The sequence below is a fragment of the Amblyomma maculatum genome, chromosome 9 (genome assembly GCF_055883805.1).
Source record: "Amblyomma maculatum isolate TAMU_Amacu chromosome 9, ASM5588380v1, whole genome shotgun sequence".
NCBI classification, from domain to species: domain Eukaryota; kingdom Metazoa; phylum Arthropoda; class Arachnida; order Ixodida; family Ixodidae; genus Amblyomma; species Amblyomma maculatum.
This window is the reverse complement of record NC_139352.1, coordinates 9322351-9344125: the sequence shown is the minus strand read 5'-3', so window position 1 is coordinate 9344125 and position 21775 is coordinate 9322351. Positions and strand designations below refer to the sequence as shown.

Genomic DNA, 21775 nt, shown 5'->3' with positions numbered 1-21775 from the left:
TAGTAGTAGTAGTAGTAGTAGTAGTAGTAGTAGTAGTAGTAGTAGTAGTAGTAGTAGTAGTAGTAGTAGTAGTAGTAGTAGTAGTAGTTGTAGCAGTAGCAGTAGTAGTAGTAGTAGTAGTAGTAGTAGTAGTAGTAGTAGTAGTAGTAGTAGTGGTGGTAGTAGTAGTAGTAGTAGTAGTAGTAGTAGTAGTAGTAGTAGTAGTAGTAGTAGTAGTAAGTGGTTTTATTCAAATAAACAAAGACGGAAGTAAAAAGATTTTTGCCAGCCCCCGTATCTGCTATCTAATCATCAGAAGCACCTGAACAGAGGCGGAGAAATGTGAGTCAGTGTTTTTCAAAATATGTCGCATTTTCCTCTACTCTCCCGCTTGATAGATAAATGAACAAGTACGTATCCTAGCCTTAGCTATCACCTTGTATAATGTATTTGGGAACGTAAACATTGTATTTGGCGAAAAGAAAACCAAAACAGAATAATCTCGTTGCAATATCCAAGTTTAACAAATGAGGCCTGTAAGTAATGTCGTTATCTAAGTGTAAACTGCCCCCCCCCCCCCCCGCCCCTCAAAAAAACAAAAACATAACAAGCTGTCGAACGATACAGATTAAGGTGTCGCCTTATAGCTTTTCCTATGGCTTTACGCAAACGATTGCAATAATATTATTTTAAGTGCTTAACCCGCTTACTGTATTGATCCCAGGTACGCACTATCTTATATGTCGTGATCATCATCATCATCATCAGCCTGGCTATACCCACTGCAAGGCGACGGCCTCTCCCATATTTCTCCAATTAGCCCGGTTCTGTGCTAGCTGCATCCACTTGACCCCAGCGAACTCCTTAAACTCATCCGCCCACCTAACTTTCTGCCGCCCTCTGCTACGCTTTCCTTCCCTTGGAATTCAGTTTGTTACCCTAAGCAACCATCGGTTATCCTCTCTTCGCACTACGTGTCCTGCCCATGCCCATTTCTTCTTCTTGATTTCCACTAGAATGTCAGTAACTGTCGTGATAAGAGCATATAACTCCACATTTTTAACATGACTTAAATTGCAGGAAAAACACCATTAAGCGTTTGTAAGGATGCTACAGCATACGACTCTAGTTTAGTTCATATTTTGAAATGTTACCACAACTCCTCAGCTTTTTACTATGCGGCGTCGTGTGGCATCTGAAATGCATTAATTCGTTCGTCATAAGTCGCAAGTGTGTAATTTTTGAGAGACGTACACAGAGACTCGTCTCGTCATAAATGACGATTCGTTTTCCACTTCCGTATTCCTCAACCCACAGCCGTTTTGGAAGAAAAGAAATCAAACTGATTAAGTTTTTAGGCTGTGTTTTATACAAAACGCGCCTGTATTATGTAGCGCCAGCGCGGGCCTGAGCCGCGCAAACGCAACTCGTAATGCCGTCGTTCTCGGAATGCGTGCACGCTTAACAAGTCCGCAAGGCCTTCACAGACCTCAAGGCGGTTGGATGGAGTCGCGCATCGCCTTCCGGAACTTCCCGCCGTCTGATTATGCACAGGGGGAGAGGAGGTGAGGTGCATCTACGGCGGTGCATAGCATGAAGCGGCGTCTGGGAGAGCACAGTCAATGACACTGCCTCCCTACCAACGAGAAAAAAAAAAAGTGAAGAAATGCAGGCAAGCCAGCCGACTGAAGGACTCAACCTTTGTTAGATTGAACCTAATTCATGACAGCCCATTCGTAACGTAGGGACCGTCTATGATATGGTGCCCACGCTTTTGTCTACGCTACGAGGCTGGCACGCGTGCCCGTGGCATTCATGCCGTGCTGTGACGTGCCTCCGGCACGTCTCTGCAGTTCGCGAAAAGACAGAGGCGCGAAATATAACAGCGAAGTAAATAATTAGTCCATTCTCGGCATGGAAGACATAATAATCCTAGGAACGTTAAAGAAATAAAACAACGCAAACGACACTAAGTTGAAGAAAGTAAGAAGACAAGATAATCAAATGTCACTTGTTCGCAGAATCGTGAATAGACATAGATGAATAAAGGAAACCTAAGCCAGGAGACTGGCGCAATCCTTCATTCTAAGCAATATTATCTCCTCGACCAGCTGTCAATCTCTCGATGTCAACAAACACGTAAAAATTATTACACAACCGCATAAAACAGATAAAACTGAACTGAACCTACCTACGTACACGCAAAACAAGAACCTATTTTGAAGCTCGCCGTTAATAACACTTTGGCAGAAATTAGTAAGGCGCACCTCACCGTCCTATAGAAAGGCTATCTCGGATTGAGATGGGAAGATTCGTTTTACCCAAAGCAGGAATCGTATAGTCTTCATAGATTAATCCCAAGCCAAATCCACAAAACGCTAACAATATCTTTGCTTCCCGTGAACATGTATCCAGAACACTACGACTGCAGACGGAGGGTAGAGACTGTAGCGATTCAAGAAAAAACTTCGATTCGAGGAAACAAATCCGCGGTACACGTGGACGCTGCATGCAGACAGGGACGCCTTTGTTTGGCACTATAGTTGATGATGTAGGTTCTTCCTTAGTTTCGGCCAAGTCCAGGAAAACAAAGTTTCTGAGATAGACTGCCGTAGTCCTGGCCACCATCTTCACCACTTACAAATACATAACCAGTACATAATTCTAAAACAACACTTCATAACTTCGCTAAAGGCAGAGTCCACTGTGAATCCATCAAAATTCTAAGTAAATTCCATAATCATTCGAATACCCGCGAAATCAATTGAACTGAGTCTCCACTTATTTAAACCATCGTGAGAAGACGCGGCGGGTCACTACATCTAAAGTGTCATCGTCAACCGGGCGATCCTCTAGCTCGAGCTCAAGACGGCCAGAGAGCGAATGGAATCCTTTAAGGAAATATACTTCGGTATAAAAATAATAGGTAAATATTCTCTAAAACACACAAATCCCTAACCAAATCATAAGAAGTCTCCCAAAGGCAACTGTAGACATACACATTCCAGACATACACAGGTGGCTAATTGGCCAGGTGGCCGGTCGTCTACCTGACGTCAGGCCTAGCAGAGACCTATCATGGATTAGAGGAGCGTAGGAAGAGGATTGCCGATTTTTTTCTTTCTTTTTTCGCGTAACTGGTACCGATCACCGCCAAATTTCTAAACTGTAAAAACGTGCGCGTCTTCCAGCTACAGCAGCTCAAAGCCATCGTTCCCGCTATGAGAGAGCCAGTGTTATTGCATCATTCATTTTACCTCGGGACGAGAATGTCCTCAATAGCACAGGTGCGATTGCATAGATGCGGAGAAAATATTATGTACCACGCTTCAACTCCCAAATTTTTCTTATGCGTTTCATAGGGAGCATATGATTGTTTTTGGGGTTCATAATCGAACGAAGCAATGGTATGAGGTAACATGTATAAAGTCACTCCTTATTTTCGTTAAGTGAGATATGTCAAGTGCTTGATCGCCGAAGATTTGTCTGTAATATTATGGAAGGCAATGTGAGTACAAGGGGCATTCACGGATCTTGAGCGCATTCGGAATCAGTATATTAATGTAGCATCCTACTCAGTGTTTGCAGTTTACTCCGAAAACGAGCTCTACAGAATTTGTGTCCACTTGTAATTGGCAGAATAACGCTCGTAATCTAATACCCCTGTCACACGGATAGTTTCGATCCTCGTTGAGCTCGATCTGCATTCAACTCAATGTAGATCGAGGTTGTCACACGGCAACTTTCAAGTGCAATCGAGCTCGAGCCTGCTTGACTTCAAGCTGCTTCCTCAATCGATTTCGAGATTTCAAGCACACTCTAAAGCTGTCGTCGACACCCTCGTAGTGCACACGAGGAAAATTTCTCAATACTCATTAAAAACGCCCGTGTAGCATGGGATGCTTCAATCCTTTTTGAAAACCTCAATGCAGATCGAGTTCAATTAGGATCAAAAGTGACCGTGTGACAGAGGTATAAGCTTTCTTTTTAACTTGGATTCGTATGTAAGCTGTTATTTTTAATTATCACTATATACTAATACTGTCACTAACAAATATACGCCTACTAAATCTACCCTACTACTGCTGCAACTGCTATTATCACTGGCATCAAGCTGGTTTCTCTCGCATGTGCTACTGCGGTGGTCATTCACACCCAGAAGCTCGTTTTTGACACAAATTCATCTACGTGCTTTGTGCCTTTGGACGAAGTTGCTTACGTTTACCATAAGTGCATAGTTTACCACCGTTTCTCTCTATTTTGCAGTGCGTCGACGCCGCCTACCCAGTGGACGCTGCTCCGAGAACATGCTGCCTTCCCTACACTGCCTAGCGGTGGCACTGCTACTCTTCACAGGTAAAACAAAGCCAGTGATGCGACCCGGCAACTTCAACCATACATTGCAAAGCTCGAATAGACTTTTTTTTTTTCTAAGTTGTATATACTGATTATAAGGGTAATAAAGGGTAATAAACATAACGCCGAAGTGAATGCGGAGCGATCTAACGTTGTCTGGCTTGATCGAAAGGCGGAGGATACCAAAAATATCCGATGACCTTAATGCTGACTACCTGTAAAAAGTAGATTCTGTGTCAATCTATCAGTATGACGTCTTTCTTCCTTGATTTTTTTTATTTCATGACATTAAAAGGCGCACAACATTGCATTTTCTTTGCGTAAACAAGCACTGCTCAGGCGTGAAAACGTCAGGAGAAAAAATAAGAACTTCCCGATTCCATTATTAATGACTCTTTCAAAGCAGAAATGTAAAGAACCTGGGCATTATTTAAGAAAAGTGCTTGCAGCCTAATTAAACTCAACGAATTGTTATGAGCTCTGAAATTGAACGATTAATAGAACTGACCACAAGTCCGTAAGCGCGCTGAGAAAATTGAGAGCTAAATTTAGAAATTCTCCGTCATCTTTCAATTCATTCATAAGACCACAAAAATGTTAGGCTGCTTTGCTATTAAGGACAGATTTTGAGCCCGCCAATCCTGCAGGACGCCTCCAGCGCACGTGGCAGATGACACGTTGGCCTTTAAATTCTTTGGATCTAGCCCGTGTCTAGCCCGGCTAAGCAAAATCAGAATTGTTCACTTTATTATTCCTATATATAACAGGTGGTACGAGAGGCATTTCCTTGGTTTAAGGACCTAGATCAAGCACGGTAAACAAACTCCCAATGTACAACGGCTGCACTCTCTTTTTTATTTTTTACCGCAGAAAAAGTGGCTACGAAATATCGCAGTCTAACTGATGCTAACGTAACCTCACAATTGTATTCGCCCTTTCTTTTCTTTATTTTTGCGATGGCCGCACTGGCATATTCATAGTTGAAGCGGCCGCTAATTCCGCAGCCTTAAAAATGAGCAGCCGTTTGGAGGAAGTTTACATCATTTGCCATTATTTTCACATAAATTACAAAATTCACCGTGATAAAAAATTTGGCTTCTTTAAAACGAAAATAGAATTTGAACTCAACGCTCCAAAAATAAGGAGGGGCATGAACATGCAGCATATAAGGACATGACTTCTCATTTGGTTACCAGAGCTACACGTTATATTAGACGCAAATAATAAACACGTTTAAAATTAAACAAATTATGGAATATACACCTATGCAAAAGGGCCACTGATTAGGTACACGGTATAGATAAGAACTGAAACCTCATGTAACGCACATTTGTAAAACACGTTTACAGCATTTTCTGCAGATCACTTTGTGGCCACTAAACCATTCATAAAATTCGTCTCGTGGTAGCGATATACTCACACCTGGAATATAAAACTCTGCACTGGGACGTGCGTTAATTGTAACAATGTTAAAGCAGAATTAAATCAGGTTTTTCAGTTTGGGGCAAACATCTTTCTCTGTTGCATATTTATTACATTCACTTTGCCCATGCCGAAATTTTATCAACCGCATATATTTTTTTCAACTGAATGTCGACAATCGATATAACAATATTACCAACCACTACGTCGGCCTTTGGCCATTGGCACAGGGGTCAAATGCGTCCCTCTTGGCTACAAAACTACTCCCACAACGCTCTGAGAAGCCAACCTGCAGCGTATGTTCTTTACAGAACAGGAGCTAGTATATTTTGCTTGTGAGATTTTTTAAAGCAATTGTCGAGCTCAGTGCAACATGTATATTAGACCGCTTGGGAATGTTGAAACCTCGCATAAAGATTTCATTATGAGTCAACTGCGGAAGCCCTCTCTGTGCAAGTGTTTTTTCACACAGCCGTAATCATAAGCTGGCGCTAGGAAGAAGGACGCGAACAATAACCGGGAGTATAAACGATGGCTGGCATGTCAATAAAGCAATCAGCGCTTATTTCAGTTCTGGAATGCATGTTGGCAATAAATTGCTGCAGAGAAAAGGATACTCTACATTTTGACAAAGCTCCGTCCACCCCTTCAGCAGTGATAGACTATTTCCTGTCAGTTGGTACATGTCAGGAAAAAAGTAACTCGGTAAGAATAAATAAGGATTGATGTAACCGATTTAAAGGATTGAAAAAAAAAGAATCAATATTTAAATCAGTCATTTAGGAAAGCCCAAAAAGTTTATAAAGGAGCAAATAATAATTTTCACTAACTAAAACGCATCCAAAAGGGTAGAGAGCGAAGCTATTCTTTCTCGGGAATAAGTGAACAAAACTTTGCCCAAGTCCGTCTGCTCAACATATCATTCCAACTTCAAGCTGTTAATTTAGTATATCCGGCCTGACCGTCTTATCACCATAGTTCAGTTGATAGAGCGATGTACCCTGACCAGCAGTGATTCTGGGTTTGACCACCGGCCCAGGACAAATTTTGTCTTCAGCTACAGAATTTCTGCGATGATTTATCTGTATCTTCTTATGAAATTTTACGTGACTATCATGACTATCATGCACCAAAGAAACTCAGTTTTGGAGCCCCCGCCACGATCCAACAATCCGAAATCATACACAAAATCCGAGCATATTAATGCGTTATTGACTGCCGTTTATTCCTATTTGTTTACACCCCCCTCCCCTTATAGTCTTTTTGGCCCCGAAACAACGCTTTTTCAATCCTGGCATACTCCCCTTCAAGGAAAGTAAATAAAATCGATATATCTACTCAACAAACGCGGAAGAAAAGACCCCCTCGAAGTTTGAGAAATGGCTGTAACGCCTTGTTATTCTTATATCGCTCTAAGAATTGCAGAACCCAAGCAGGTACGCACCATATGGCTCGGGCGACTACGGCTGCCAGGAGCCATACTTGCTAGCTTAATTGTCTTTGCAACGCAGTGTTCTTCCACGTGACGCGCGCGATCCGAAATGCTATATCAAGCAGAGCTGGACGGCGACATTCACTATCTCTCGTTCTCTGGAAAGCACCTCCAAAAACTTGTCCTCAGCATTATCATGCTGGCGAATCGAACATATATACTTGCGCTAATTTCTCGTTTTTGGTTGCTTTATCTGCATCGTTTGGAATTTCAGCGGGCTCACCAAACCTTTTCAACACTTGTTACACGTGATGACATGCATAGTTTTGATGTCTCCGGGAGATGCAGCCTCATTCTCCGGAGTTTCTAGACGCTTCAAGATTTTTTTCTGCAATAACTCGCACTGTCTGCAATAACTCGCGATGCTCTCATAGCTTAGTAGGACAGAACGATGCCCTCTCATCTAACCAGTCGCAACCGTTGCCACAACTGGGCGATGGCGACCCTGCGTGCCTGGACTAGTTGATTTTCCCGCAGTGACATCCTTTCTCAGCACTGGTACGGATATTAGTCAGTTCCCCCGCAGTGACATCTTTTCTCGGCGCTCGTACGGATATAACTTCCTCACTCACAGGGCGCTTCGTCTGGTGCCAGAAGTGAAAATATTGTTGTTATGAAGACAAAGAAACAGTACAGTTTTTCCGAGCTGTTCTCTTCTGCAGGAATGTGTCGATGTTGGGTTATAGGGCCCCACGCACCATTCGCTGCAATTTCTAAGCGGATGGAGACAGTGCCGGGTCACTTCGTTGTAAAGAATAATGTTTGTTTCTTGACCCGTCAGTTTTTGCTAGTCGAGATTCTCCTGCCCATCCGGAAAGAGATACATCTCTAGCTTTTCACTACCACCCACAGTCTGCTAGAAGATCGAGGCCCTGCGCCTTAAGAACTTCCGCAAACAGCTCTCTGCTGCCTGTGTGACGTCCGCGCAATACGACTCTTCGGTTTGCGGAAAGCTTTCGGTCTCGCTTTACGTGCACACGTACAGAAGCTTTTAGAAGCAGTCGCAAAGGACTATATCTGGGTTCCCGTTTACCAGGCTCGTAGCTACGCAGCATTATCGGGTACATATCGCCTATTCCACAAAACAGTTCATAATGTTGAACGCCAATTCAACAAACTTCCCTAGAATTGAGCATTCTCTGCATAAACTGAGGACGCCTGTAAATTAGTGGATTAGGCGATCGTCGGCGCAGAGGTCATAATTGCCCCAACATTCTTGCCATGAGCAATCAAGACAAGAGGGTGCGGGGTGTCAATCTTCAGCTGAGGCATTTCGCGTGCACAAAAAAAAATAAATTGAATAGGCATCGCCGCACTTTCGACTGAACAACTATCGTACTGCAGGATACGTGTCTACAATGAAGCACGGGCCATGTCGACGTCACGTGCGTTGAGTGTCATTACTGCGTTCAGTGTACTAACATTTTTTTCTTCGTATGGATCCAAAACTGCTGTTCATAATACAATAAAGCCGAATATAAGTACCTATACCCTGTATGCTCTCGGCAACGGGCATTGCTCTCACATGCGGACACTCGTTCGCCATATAGTTGCAGTGCTCATCTCAACAATTGTAAGGATAGACCGAGCCTTTTAAACACCACTAAGCTGTGGCTTCATGCTGGAATAAACCAAAGGTGAAATTCGAACCCTTTGGTTCTCGTTTCCTCTCTGACTTGTTCCATCTCTTCTTTTCCGCAGCCGTGCAAGCACAGAGCGACAACGACCTGTTTGTCATTGCAGAGGAGACGATCACAAGGTTGCCACAGGAGTACGGTAAGTTCTTTTGACCTCTAGCTTTCCGCAGCGACCATGCAGCTGTGAAGACGGACCAGCCGTGATTGCTTGACGCTCTAAACCTTCTACAGCGTGTAGCGCACATTGCTCCCGGCATGGCCCGATTCGGTGGAAGCAAAAAAAAAGAAAAAAGAAAACTGAATGACCTACCGGTGATGCACTGGGTACAGGTTTCACCTGTCCTGAAGCTTGACATCTCACGGTTTAGGTGTTTTGAAAATGCATCGTCGACCCCACTTTGTGTTCGCAATAATGCCTTGTAATACAGCGCTCTTTCACCGAAGCTCCCATTCTTACCGTCATGTTCAGCTGCAGAGGTGTTCTTTCTTTAGACAACGACGACGGACAGGACTTGCCCGTAACTTTGGCCTTAACAGCTAGAATTGCAGAGATAATCTAGTTTTCACACACTGTTAAGGCGAACAAAACTTTGTACCAACGTGCAGGCGCTCACACCGTGGTTGCAAGCTGCGCAAAGTAAGAAAGCTCGCGTAATCACATATTTTCCAGCATGCATTTTAGGAACTGTAAAGCAAAACCAGAGCTAAGTATAGTTTTAATCTGTCTTGTGGCATGACTATCGTTGTTTATTTCCTTAGTCAAAGAGCGCTTCCGAGCTAAATAAATAAGTGGATCTTCTAATACTACATGTTTCTACCGGTGACAGCATTTTTTTATTGCAAAGACCAAGTGGGCTTGCCATAAGACAAAAAATCTAATGAAACAAGCATTTGTATTATATGTAATGCTGATAGCTTTTCATAAAAATACCATACCTTCGATAGTCAAAAGAGCTGGTTTGTTACTAGCATAACTTCTGCCAGCGTAATGTGGCATGGTGAACGCATTGTGCAGATGGAACGGAAAACGAGATCACCGACATCTGCCCGCGAGCAAAGCCCGGACAAGACGACCTGCCAGGTAGGAGGAAATTGCCATCAACACTTGTCAGCTGGTCGAATTCAAGGAAAGATTTAAGAGAGTCAGCAGCATACGGAATTTAATTCTGTACGTGTCGACCAGTTGTTGCGTTGCAGGACCGCCACCTTGAAAAGCCACTCGCTGCGTTGATAGTTTAAGGACTGTAATGCATATATTTTACTAATTCAGAGCTAAGCGCAAATGCGTTCACAATAATATATAGGCGCCTTGTTTTATACCATTAATATTTTCCCTGACATCGCACGGTTCGCGCCCTTCTGTTAAAAAAAATCATCCTAAAACCATGGTCATTATACTACCCATATACTATTAAACTGATAGGAGAAAATTTGCAAATGAAGATACAGAAATGCATTCAAATTAAAAACTCACAGGCTACGGTGTCTCCTGTGTTCTGTCTCCTATCACGACATTGTCCCTGTTACGTTAAAAGCTATTGTCGGTTGCAACTCAAGACCAAAAGTGACAAATCGTCCCTCAAAAGAGACCCTCTAGTCAATGGCATCAATTGATTGTGGCGTCGTAGTAAACCTTATCGAACATGCTACCGTGACATCGCAGAGTGTTTGGGGGCGTAAGAGGATTAACCACTGATTAACTGTGATGTCACTGCAGTACGTCAACGCCATTGTCTGGAGGAATTCCTTTCATGAACATTGCCCATCTGCTTTTTAGTTAGGGTTGACTACGGTCACGCCGCACCAACCATGCCAAAAGTATGTCCCCATATGAACTCTGCTTCCGGTACCTCTTGTACTGTTAATTGTTCGCAAACAACGCGTGTGTTGCCGTCCTCTGTCTTCTCCCTGTTGCGCGGCGCACTCAGTCAGGAACGGGATTGTAGGAGGACGCTATGAAAGCCAATGCAACGCCGAACAATCAAGCTGTTATTCCTCTTCCTTACTCGTGTGAGCAGGCTTCGACATGATCCGCAAGTTCCGGCTGGACGACGTTCAGTTCGACTTCCCGGGCGTCCGGCGGGTCGTAGGTTCCAACAGCCTCCAGACAGCCTACAGACTGTCCAGGAAGGCCGAGCTCGTGCTGCCCACCAGGTATAAATTCATACAGAGGATAACGACTTTTTTATTTTATTCACTGCTTTTGGATAAATTGGGCAACTAATTTAACGATGCTATTTATACTATTATCTCATTTTAGCGTTTATTTAATCGGAGAAAGATCACGAAAGTGATGAAGGAAATGTTGCAATATCCGTCTCAGTCCAAGTGGCAGACACGTGGAAGCAGCGTAGAGAAAAAGAAAGGGGAAGAATTAATGCAAGCACACTCTTATTGTCTTCAAATCACATATGGATTGCTTCCTAGCTGCTTATATATGCCTCCCACATGATTCTATATATTTGTCTGATGAGGACAGCTATCATCCCCACCTTTAGTGACCTTCCGGTTCCGGCCTTCAAGGGTGCAAAATAGCTCCACTATACGGCCCAGAAGGAAACCATGTAGCACGGACTTTTGAACAATCTTGTACATGTCACGTGTGGAATGGGAAGTGCGCGAGGGGATGGTTACAACCTACTTGCACTCGTGAACTTGATATAATGCAGCTCATCCTATACGCTTCCGCCCTGCTGACTCTTCTCCGAGTAAGAGAGAGATGGCGACGGTGTGATTAGGCAAAAATACAAACTACGAATGCGCTCAGGTGGGCACCTAGCATCTACGAACAAAGTACTAGCCAATTCAGACGAGATGCAGTTTGTTAACGTGATATCATGTGCGCGGCAACGAGTGAAGATTGCAGCAATCCTCACTCGCACAAAACCTAAACGAGCGAATCCCCCTCAAGTCATCAGTGAGCTACAGTGTCAACAGTGCGCTAGAATGCACAGAATTCATACGTCAAGCAACTTACGCGTGTTTCGGTTTCGACATTATGTTAGATGTAAGCTGATATGAGTAGCGGCGCTAACATGAGACTCAAGAACAGAAGGGCGGGCCCAGCACTTAACAAAGCACAACAAATCCCCCGCTACTCATGCGACATGCAAACAGAAAGAAGAATAAGCCATACACTTCGTCTCGAATGGCCTCTTAAGATTATCACACAGCTTTCCTTTTATAAAAAAGAACTGAACAAGGGTAAATAGGGTACGCCTTAGGTCGCAGATGAGCCAACGTTTCGACAAGTGGACTTGTCTTCGTCTGGGCGAAGACAAGTCCACTTGTCGAAACGTTCGCTCATCTGCGACCTGAGGCGTACCCTATTTACCCTTGTTCAGTTCTTTTTTATACCTTGCAAACCATCTTCTTTTCGTTCTACCAGCTTTCCTTTTATAGTTTTTGACAGTAAGAGAAGTCGCATTTCGGCTAATCCTGGCGAATTTCTTCAGATATGTACCGGTGAGTTATTTGCAGAGTGATTTAATTGCAGATGGAACCATGCACATGATGCATACACAAAAGGAAGGAAAGCGTGATTTTAGGGTGTACTCAAAACTAACATTCGTTATTGAGGTAGACAGGAGTGCAAACACAGTCGACTACCATTACAGAAATTTACATAAATTTTGTATTAGGGCAGCGATTTTCTCAGAGCAACAAATGAAACCGGCTAGGTGCTAATATCTTCGTACTGCGGCTCGTTGTGGAAGGCGGCCAGGTGCCTGAAGCCCACCTTCGTTATTGAGGAGGTGGAGAGGGGCGGGAGGATGGCTGCAGCCGCTGCTAGTGAGCAGGAGGAGCTGATGCTGTTTCGTTGGCTGACTGCGGCTCGCTTCTGATCTGCACGAGCGTTTGCGCTCACTTGAGTCTTTGGCTTCGTCATCAGGCACCAGTTCTGACAGTAGTGTCGCCCCAGAGTTGGCATTTCTCCTTCAGCTTGTCAACCTTGTATATACGTATGTAAGGTCTCTGTTTCTAAGAGTGCCTTGTGTTTGTTTCTATCTTGGTTTACCTCCAATTCGTGCAAGACGTGGGCGAATTTCGAACTGGCGTTCCGCAACTGAAAATTTGAATTTTAGTTTTATTTTACGTCGAGGCGAAAAGTGGCTCGAACAAGTGAAATATTATCCCTTGAAGTGGCTCGAACGTTCTTTTATAGGCATACATCAGGTATACACTGACATGTAAAACACACAGAAAGGTAGACCAACGGCCTAATTCTTTATTGGCGCTGAATTTAGCCAGTTCACTGCGCATCTTTCTAATCATTCCCAAGATCGGGCAAGCATAAGATCCATCTTGAACAATTAAGTCGCTTCCACGCCGTTACACGATGCTGCTTCCTAATGATCTGGAGAAGGAATCGTTGTAGCTCAAACAGTGGTACAAGTTGCCGCCGCTAACATGACGAATATTCGCTTCCGCTCGCGGTGCGCCTGTTGCTCTAGCGCAGAGCTATTGGGCTACTGTTCGGAGCAAAATTTACAGACTGTTCAACCTCGGGAACCACGTCGTGTTTGGCTTCATGTCCAGCCCCAGCTCTGCCGCGTTTTCTGGACGATTTTTTTCCCTTAATCTGACGGAGGTGGAAACAAAAAGTATTTGTAAATTAAAATTTTTCGCCATAAGCATGACAGGATGAGGTGTTCCCGCGGATTCTCCTTAGGGCAGTGTTCCCGCGGGGCCTTCCCGAGGAGTTCTCGTTCGTGGCGACTTTCCGCAAGAGGAGCAGCCGCACCGACCCTTGGTTCCTGATTCGCGTCACCGACGTCCAGGGCACGGCGCAGTTCGGCCTCAACGTGCTCGCCAGAAAAAACCGCCTGGATTTCTTCGCCCAGGACATCACCGGAAACAGACAGACGCTTCGCTTCAAAAATGTCCGGGTAAGCCATATACTGTGAAATCTCCATAGTTCCCCGTGCACGTTACCGTAATCGGGAAAATATAAAACTACATACTCATCCAAAAATTCGCTTTAAATACTGATAGAGATGTACACACCTAGAATAAAGGATAAATATTCCAACTGCTTGTGCGCCATGATATAATCATGATAGCATTTAATATATTCATATCCAATTTTTGCTTACTGGGTGAGCATTGTTCCACCGCTATTAAATTTTGCTTTTCTGCGTTGACCATTATTTTACAAAATACTTGTACCTTCATTAAACAGGAGATGAGAGCGTTTTATTGATCCGACCATCCAAGGTCACAGTACGTCTCCCCAAAATATGAACTTATTTTAATCTGGAACAGAGTCTTCCGAAAGTGATTGTACTCACCAGAACGTACTTTTCGAGAATGGTCAACTAATAAAACTAGTCTTACCTACTTTCTTGTGACACCATTATCACGACATATTCTGAACTCTTTTCATAGTTTCGAACATCCAAGTGTGTTCTTTGCTGCGATTTCTCTATTTCCCAGTATTCTCTATGAAATTAATTCAGTCATCATTTTGTTCGTTTTCTTTATCTGCATGTAATCTTCCCTGATCATCATTTACTCCTTCTATCCAGATTTTTTTAACAGTCCGCTTGACAGCTTCTATTCGTACAACAAGGTTGAATGAAGTACAATAAGTAGCTGATCCTTTCTTCCGCGTCTAAAAAAGAAAAGAAATACCTTTGACCCCGAAGCAGACGGTTACCTGAATGAAAGCGAAGCAAGCGCGTTCGCCTCGGCCAACTCATTCGTGTGGCGTTCATGTATTGCGTCTTAAATGAGCAGGGCCGTCTTGAAAAGTGGACATCAGCGCACTTGTTCGTAGCCCGCTGACATATATTCCAGAATACAACCTCTTTACGGCTTCCTAGGAGCTCTAAAGAAACGTTTACTTAGAATATGTACCCTGTAATGTACGGATAGGTAAGCAGGCTGCTGCAGGGATACACAGTTAAACGTTATTATACGAAAGTTGAATGGCCACCTATACTTTATTGCTATGAGTTACATATTTGCCCTTGAAAAGAGTCACAGCGGATAACTCATGCTCTGTCGCCTGAACATTTACAATATCTGAACAGAAGTGGTCTCCGTATAATCGAAACTTCACAAAAATAGAACGGCCTCGCTCGTAGCACGTGCTTAACATCGAATGTATTCTGTCAAACAATGCAGGATACCGCCAACTAATACTATACTATGCTATGGAGTATTTTCAGGGCCTAAATACAATGCAACGAAGCAGCGAAGAAAAAAATAAAGAGAAGAAAAAAAAAAGGTTGCATAAACACACAAAACATCTGTGATGCACATGCATGCCTGCGCTGAAAGAAGAGACGACAGGACCGTGTCCCCTGTTGAGGTACGCGCATAGTCACCGTTCATATTCCAGTCGCGAGCCTCCATCGTGAAAATAGGCACAAAAAAACATAAGCGGATGCTTTCCCTCACTTGTCCAGTATCATTTTCCGCTTTAATTGCGTTTGCTATGTTCATCTTCCCACGGTGTATGCGAAATAAAGCTAATAAAGGCAGAAAAGGTGGGTTTACTGTGGTTAATTTTAAGACCCGGCAGTAAAAGCTGTTTGAATACCGCTGGTGTTGACACGTGTCATGGGCAGCAGCGTTGCCCAAAGTTTTCCCCCTTCTCCTCTCTGGATGTCCCTCTTGGCTCCTTTGGTGCGCGCACCTCGGGCAAAACATATCTAGCCTTATCTGTCCCCCTTTTACCAGACCCCTTTGTATAATTGTTGTTTGTTCATTAAACACCTTTCCTGTTTCTTCTGGGCGATGTTAACACGATAAGCAATCTGTACTCTCGGCTGTTGGGTCAGTAGCATTCTTGTACATATGTATGTAAATAAAGTGTTCTGTTTAATAAAAAAAGTGAGTGATGGCTCAGATAGTAGGGCGCTCGCTTAGCATACATGAGGTACTGGGACGGATACTCGGCACCCTCCACGAGGCGACTTTTGTTTTCTAAATGCAGACTTTATTTGAGAAATAGTTGACAAATTAAGAGATATTACTTTTTGCAGACAATATTAGGCGATATCTGAATAAAGCTTCAGACTTTCCTCTTAAGCGCCGTAGCTAAGACTCTCATAGCCGTCATTACAAATGAAAACAGCCACTAGCGTTGTCCTTCGTAGACAATAGTTTTGGAACAACTTCACGGCTAAGCTGTGAAGGCGTATAGGTGCCAGCATTGCCCAATTTTCTTGTTCTTGGTCATGTTTATAGCCCTGTAACACCGAAGCACTGAAAATTACATAACAATTAAAGTTGACAAATGAGAGATATCATCACTAATGGAACCTTTGCTGCAGAAACTGTCAACAAAAACAGAAGTGTATTGAGCAAAGACCATTCAAGCATAATTAGGACTGGACAATGTATACATGTTTCCCAACTTAATAAAAACAATGACATTTTTCACACATACTCACTCGCAGAGTATACGCACATACAGCATGCAGTAATCAATAGGACAATTAAAAACTTCGCCACCCCTTTTATGTGCAGCATTATACGACCATAGAAATTTTAGGCTCTTTTGCCACTACGGTTTAGCTTTTGCATAATTTTGTCTTTAACTGGGCACTTTAAATCTCTACAGCTAACCCTCTGACTTTCCTGTGAAAAATATGGCATGACAGGCCGTTTTTCGAATATGTTATCAAATTGCGCAGTTTTGCTAGCAGAGAAAGTCGTTAACGTTTTCACGCCCTTTGTGACAGATGATGGACAGGACGTTATAATTTTGTGGTGGCGTAAAGAGAACCGCTCAGATAGCAGAACAGCACTCATAGCTGGTAGTTATTGCCGCGGGTCTGTCGTGTGTTGCCTCTCTATGTTGCTAGTTATAGTGCAGACGGATACGAAGCCCGCCCGTCGCACAATATTGTAAACTGAATTTGTTTAATTATACTTCGGGCCTGTTCTGCTGGCATGTGAATGGCTAACACCAGCCGGCTATCTATAGTCACACATGCTCTCTGTACGTTTCGCGCGTCGTTTTGACCTGGAGTATTGCACTCGATTGGTTTAGGGTAAGCACCAAATCCAACCAGCCTGTTTGAAGCCGGATCAGCTGCAGTCCGTCGTTGTCACCGCGGCGTATGTGGAACACTTCTTTTGCAATAGCTCCTTCTCGAAACACAAGTGCATGGGATAATATCGTTAGCTATAAGGAGAATACGCAATTTGTGGACAGTTTTCTCTTATAAAGTTGCCACTGCTCTTTTCATGTACAAAATATCCACCTTCCTTCACCATCCCCTGCCTTCGAGGGCGAGCCACTAGGCTTGGCTGCGGCGCGCTAGCCGCGTTCTCCGTAACAAGGTCAGCGGAGAGAGGGCCTGTTAGCCTCACCCGTTCGATCCCATTTTCCGCTTTAATTTCACTCGAGTACACTTCGATCCTCGTCTGGGGGTGTAGCTCAGATGGTAGAGCGCTCGCTTAGCATGCGAGAGGTACTGGGATCGATACCCAGCACCTCCAAGTGACGTTTATTTTTTTTCTCTCTCTCTCCGATTTCCCCAAGCGGCTGCCAAGTTATTTCTTTCTACTCCTCGGTCTGACATCAGGTGGTAGCGAAAGGCTCCCTGCCAATCTGTTTCTGAACCCCTTTGTACCCTCTCTGCTCTGTATGCTTCCATGAAAACGGTGCTTCATGCTATGTATGATGGACTCCGTAGTGGTATACTCCGGATTGGTTATGGCGCCGTGTGGCTCTTGAATGTGTGCTCACATACCATAACACATAGATGTCTTTTGCGTTGTGCCTCACAGAAATGTGATTTCCACGACCAGGAATCAGCTAAGCCACCACAGTTGATTTAATTGTCCCGTATTAAGCAACAAATTCATTCGCCGTTTTTCCCGATTAACCTACTTGCACGTTTCTGGGTATCTAGCGCTGGTGTATCGGCGCAGGTCTGTGGGTATATACCGGGAATGCGCTGTGTGTTCTAGCTCTGTGTAAGAACCTTTATGCAAGCCGTATTTTTATTTTCTTTCTGTGGTGGTTGTCATTATGCCCGTAGGATGTGGATATAAAGATGCAGATTTCGCCATGAGAAATTTGTACACAGCTAAAATCAAACCAGCCGATGTTTAAACATGTTTTCGTGTAACGTACGTGCGGTGAGCCCCAAGCCTCTGGGACACCGCGGCAGGCCTTATTATTCCGTCCGGAAAACTAGCGCGGCACAACGAAAGCGCCCCTTATTGTCGCCCGAAAAACTAATGTGTCAGTTTTTTGCTGCTAAAAAAAAAATAGTTCCGCTTAACTAGTTCCAAAGTGAAGAGTTTAAATTACGTGCATGAAGCCTTATAGGTTAAGTTGAAAGGGCCTGGCGTTCTTTATTCATCTATTCGTCAATATATACGGGCCGACCTCCGAATATTATGCGTTAGACCCAATCTTTAAGATACATGCGCGACGACATATCACTACGGAGTTTACAGAAAACAAGTGCCGTCAAATTCAAGAATAAAAATATTCTCGTAAAAGACGATTAACTTTGCTCCAATGGTGCTTTGACTAGATAAATTTCTACTTCTGATAATCAATACGTGAAATGTCTAATAGTTGCATAGCTTATATGGGCTTACAAAATAAGGCTTGTTCGGTATACGGCTCTGCGTTACTGGTCGTTCGTGTTTTAATAGGAGCAATCGCGAAGATGTTGATCGGCAGTTAGGCGAGAGGCGGTTGTTTCGTGACATTGGCGAAGATTGGTTGACCCGTAATCTAACATCCGATCCCCACGACCTCTTTGCCTTCGATCTTCTTGCGTTACCTAACTCGTGTGCCATATGTGCACTCCAAGCTTCCAGAAATATATATCCGGGGTGGTGTAGTACTGTATCTTCACCATGTCAAAGCTAATGTCGTGGGGGGGTGAGGTGGACGAAAAGGGTTTTGCTTCCGGTTCATGAAGGCCTGCAGTGAGCGAAGTAGCCTAAAAAAAAACGATTGCTACCACCCATTCCCGAATGTTGCATATATAACTTGTTACAGACATATGTTTATGCCAATATTCGATGCTGTCACGAATAAAACAAATAAAAAGAAATAAACTTTTGCACCAAATTCAAAAACCATCTCTGGTATATATGTAAAGGTTATGAATGAAAGCTGCCAGTTTGCTCAAAAAATAAAAGTCTGAGTGGGAGGATGGGGTTACTAGTATTAACAATGACTACATTTGGGACAGCATAAGCCTTGAGCAAAACTAGTTAAAGAAGAAAAAAAAAAGGCGCGCTGGCCATGCAAGTCCTAATCAAGCATTAAAACTTTGTTCCTTTCCATGCAGGAAGGGCATCCACTTTGAGCATTCGAAAGGGCACGAATACATTCCAAGCAAATCGAAATTCCACAAGAGAATATTGGGACATGTTTCTGTGTTTATTGATATAAGCCTGTATAGGCTATTCGTTCGGCGATAATCCGGCTGCATTAACAACAATTTCTTTTATGCGCGGGCAAGGCAAAGCCAGCTTCACCAAGTGCAACATTTTTCACGCCATACGGGACGGCGCTATGCAGCTATGCAGCCGTGCGGATATGTTGCACAGCGGCTTCATGCGCCGTCATATATATAGGTGAAATTTTTAAATAAATCACAGTTTTAGTGGACTGCGTGCGACATGTTATTTTGTCTTTGGAATATAGTATTACTGTTGCCATGGTTATAGGGGCCAAGAAATATTTGTTCAGCATCACATAAGCGCATTCTACGATTAGCAAAAGCTTTCTTTTCTATGTTGCTTACCGATCCGAACCACATATTTAACATTAAGGTATACCGGTTGATTCCTAAAAAGAAAAGTTAAATATTTCATACAAAAGCAGAAATCACTATTTGATCAAATAAACCTGCTCTTCATTATTTTTTGGCCAATTTTATATCGTAAATTAATTATTCCTATTCTATTCGTAGTTAACACTGTGCTTTTTATACAGGCCTTGGTTCTTGTTTTCAGCGGTAAGTCACGTCGACACGCGTGTCTTCTGACAATCCTGTACCGACCGCTTAAAATGAGTCTCCAACCGGTAGTGCACAAAAAAAAAAAAAAAATACATTTCAGAACTGTTTTACGAGGCTGCGTCACGCCGTATAGTTCAGAGGTAGGAAACAAAATGGTATCTATTGGAGGTGCTGGGTATCCCAATACCTCCACGAAATTTTATTATCTACATTGCTAAGACTTATTAGTCGATATCATTTGACGCTGCGTAATTTAGCTGTCTTTGAAATTAACACTGTATGCGATCCCTGGACGAACAGCTTTCTGAACACAGATATTTAAAGCTCTGGGTGAGATAGAACGGACGAATGAAACAATGTTCTCATTCCGCAGACATACTCCATGCAACTTCGCAGCAAGCAGTCTGTTGCAATCGGCCGCTGCGACTCGGAAAAACGGGTCTTGTGAGCGCTTGCAGTATGTGATGGTCGATAAATTTTGGTGACAGCAGCATAGCCGGCTTTACTACAAGACCCCGTCTGTGTTGTCCTGCGGCAGACAACAAAGCTAAGAGGTGTCTGTCACTGGCGTCGCAGGAGCAGCAGGATGCTCCTTCCTGACTCGTCAGACGTCGCTGACGGTTATGATGGCACGTTATCCAGTTAGTGAAAAGGATTTGAAATGACGCGCATTGGAGGTCTTGTAGACGCGCAGTTGCTATTTCGCCACGAGTCGTCTCCCTGTGTACAGCGCTACCCTATCAAGAGGGAACGCGTGCTAGAATAATGGTAAGGGTACCAACAAGGCAACAGTTGATCCACAGATCTTTGCCATATCTTGAGGCCTTACACTGCTAAAAATACTGCTGCACTCCCACAAATACTGCCTACAGTGCTTTAAATATGGATGATCCATTATGCCGAGTCGCGATAAGGCTTGAGCACAAAAACCAAATGTAAAATACCAGAACTGAAACGGATGAGTTTAGTTTGGCAAAAGTTACCATGTCCTCATCTGAAATGCCGGTAAGATATTATACGGTATGTTCCATAGGATATAAATCTTTAAAGCATCTCTGATGGTCTGAGTCGCTTTGGGACGTTAAACCCCACCAAACAAATACACATCTTTAATGTGCCGTCCCGTTCTTAGCATGCCAACCCAGATGACTTGGCGGCTGCGGGGTTCTGCTGGCATTTGGGGGATCCAATTCTACCCGCGGCGGCCGTCTTTAAATGAAGACGAAATGCAAAAAAAAAAAAAAAAAATAAGCCTCAGTGGTAAGCGGCTCCAGCGCATTTAAAAGATTTGATGTCGGCGAAAATAAGATGGTGTCCCCAAATAGGGCATATGACATATTTGGGACGAAGAAAAATTTCGTGGAGGTGCTGGGTATCGATCCCAGTACCTCTCGCATGCTAAGCGAGCGCTCTACCATCTGAGCTACACCCCCGGACAAGGATCGAAGCGAAGTCGAACGTAATTAAAGCGTAAAATGAGATCAAACGGGCGAGGCTCACCGCACACTCTCTCCGTCGAACTTGTTTCGGAGAATGCGGCAGCGCGCCGCAGCAGCCTACCGGCTCGCCCTCGAAGGCAGGGGATTGTGTACGAACATGGATATTTTTTTTTTTTTACGCGAAAACAGCAGTGGCCAGTTTATAACAGGCAAAATGTTGTCCACACGTGACGTTATCTCGTTACAGCTAAATATTATGCACTGCTCCTCCTTGGAGGAGCTATTGCAACTAAATATACGACAGATAGCGAAGTATTACGCAGCGGCTGCAAAAGACTTCATCCGATGCGCCTTCTTCAAGGCTGGTTGGAGTTGGTGTTAATCCTGCACCACGCGTGTCCACCAACCGAGTGCAAATCTTGCGGTGGAAACGATGCGCACAATGCACAGGTAGAACGTGGATGATCTGGCAGCCGGTTGTTAGCCAGTCACGTGTCA

General features: G+C 43.8%; 1 protein-coding gene and 2 non-coding genes across 3 annotated transcripts in view; 2 read left to right on the top strand and 1 right to left on the bottom strand.

Moving 5' to 3' along the window:
• Positions 1-8621: 8621 nt before the first annotated feature.
• The window catches only part of LOC146178222 (uncharacterized), a 70175-nt gene continuing 57021 nt past the window's right edge, over positions 8622-21775 (top strand). The window contains exons 1-5 of the mRNA XM_084579654.1: positions 8622-8634; positions 8951-9025; positions 9902-9967; positions 10905-11040; positions 13559-13775. Of these exons, the coding sequence (XP_084435780.1) occupies positions 8622-8634; positions 8951-9025; positions 9902-9967; positions 10905-11040; positions 13559-13775 (507 nt within the window). The remainder of the gene's footprint in view (positions 8635-8950; positions 9026-9901; positions 9968-10904; positions 11041-13558; positions 13776-21775) is intronic.
• TRNAA-AGC (transfer RNA alanine (anticodon AGC)) lies at positions 17271-17343 on the top strand. Its single transcript has one exon. It is a non-coding gene; the product is annotated as a tRNA-Ala (tRNA).
• Positions 21199-21271, bottom strand: TRNAA-AGC (transfer RNA alanine (anticodon AGC)). The gene has a single exon. It is a non-coding gene; the product is annotated as a tRNA-Ala (tRNA).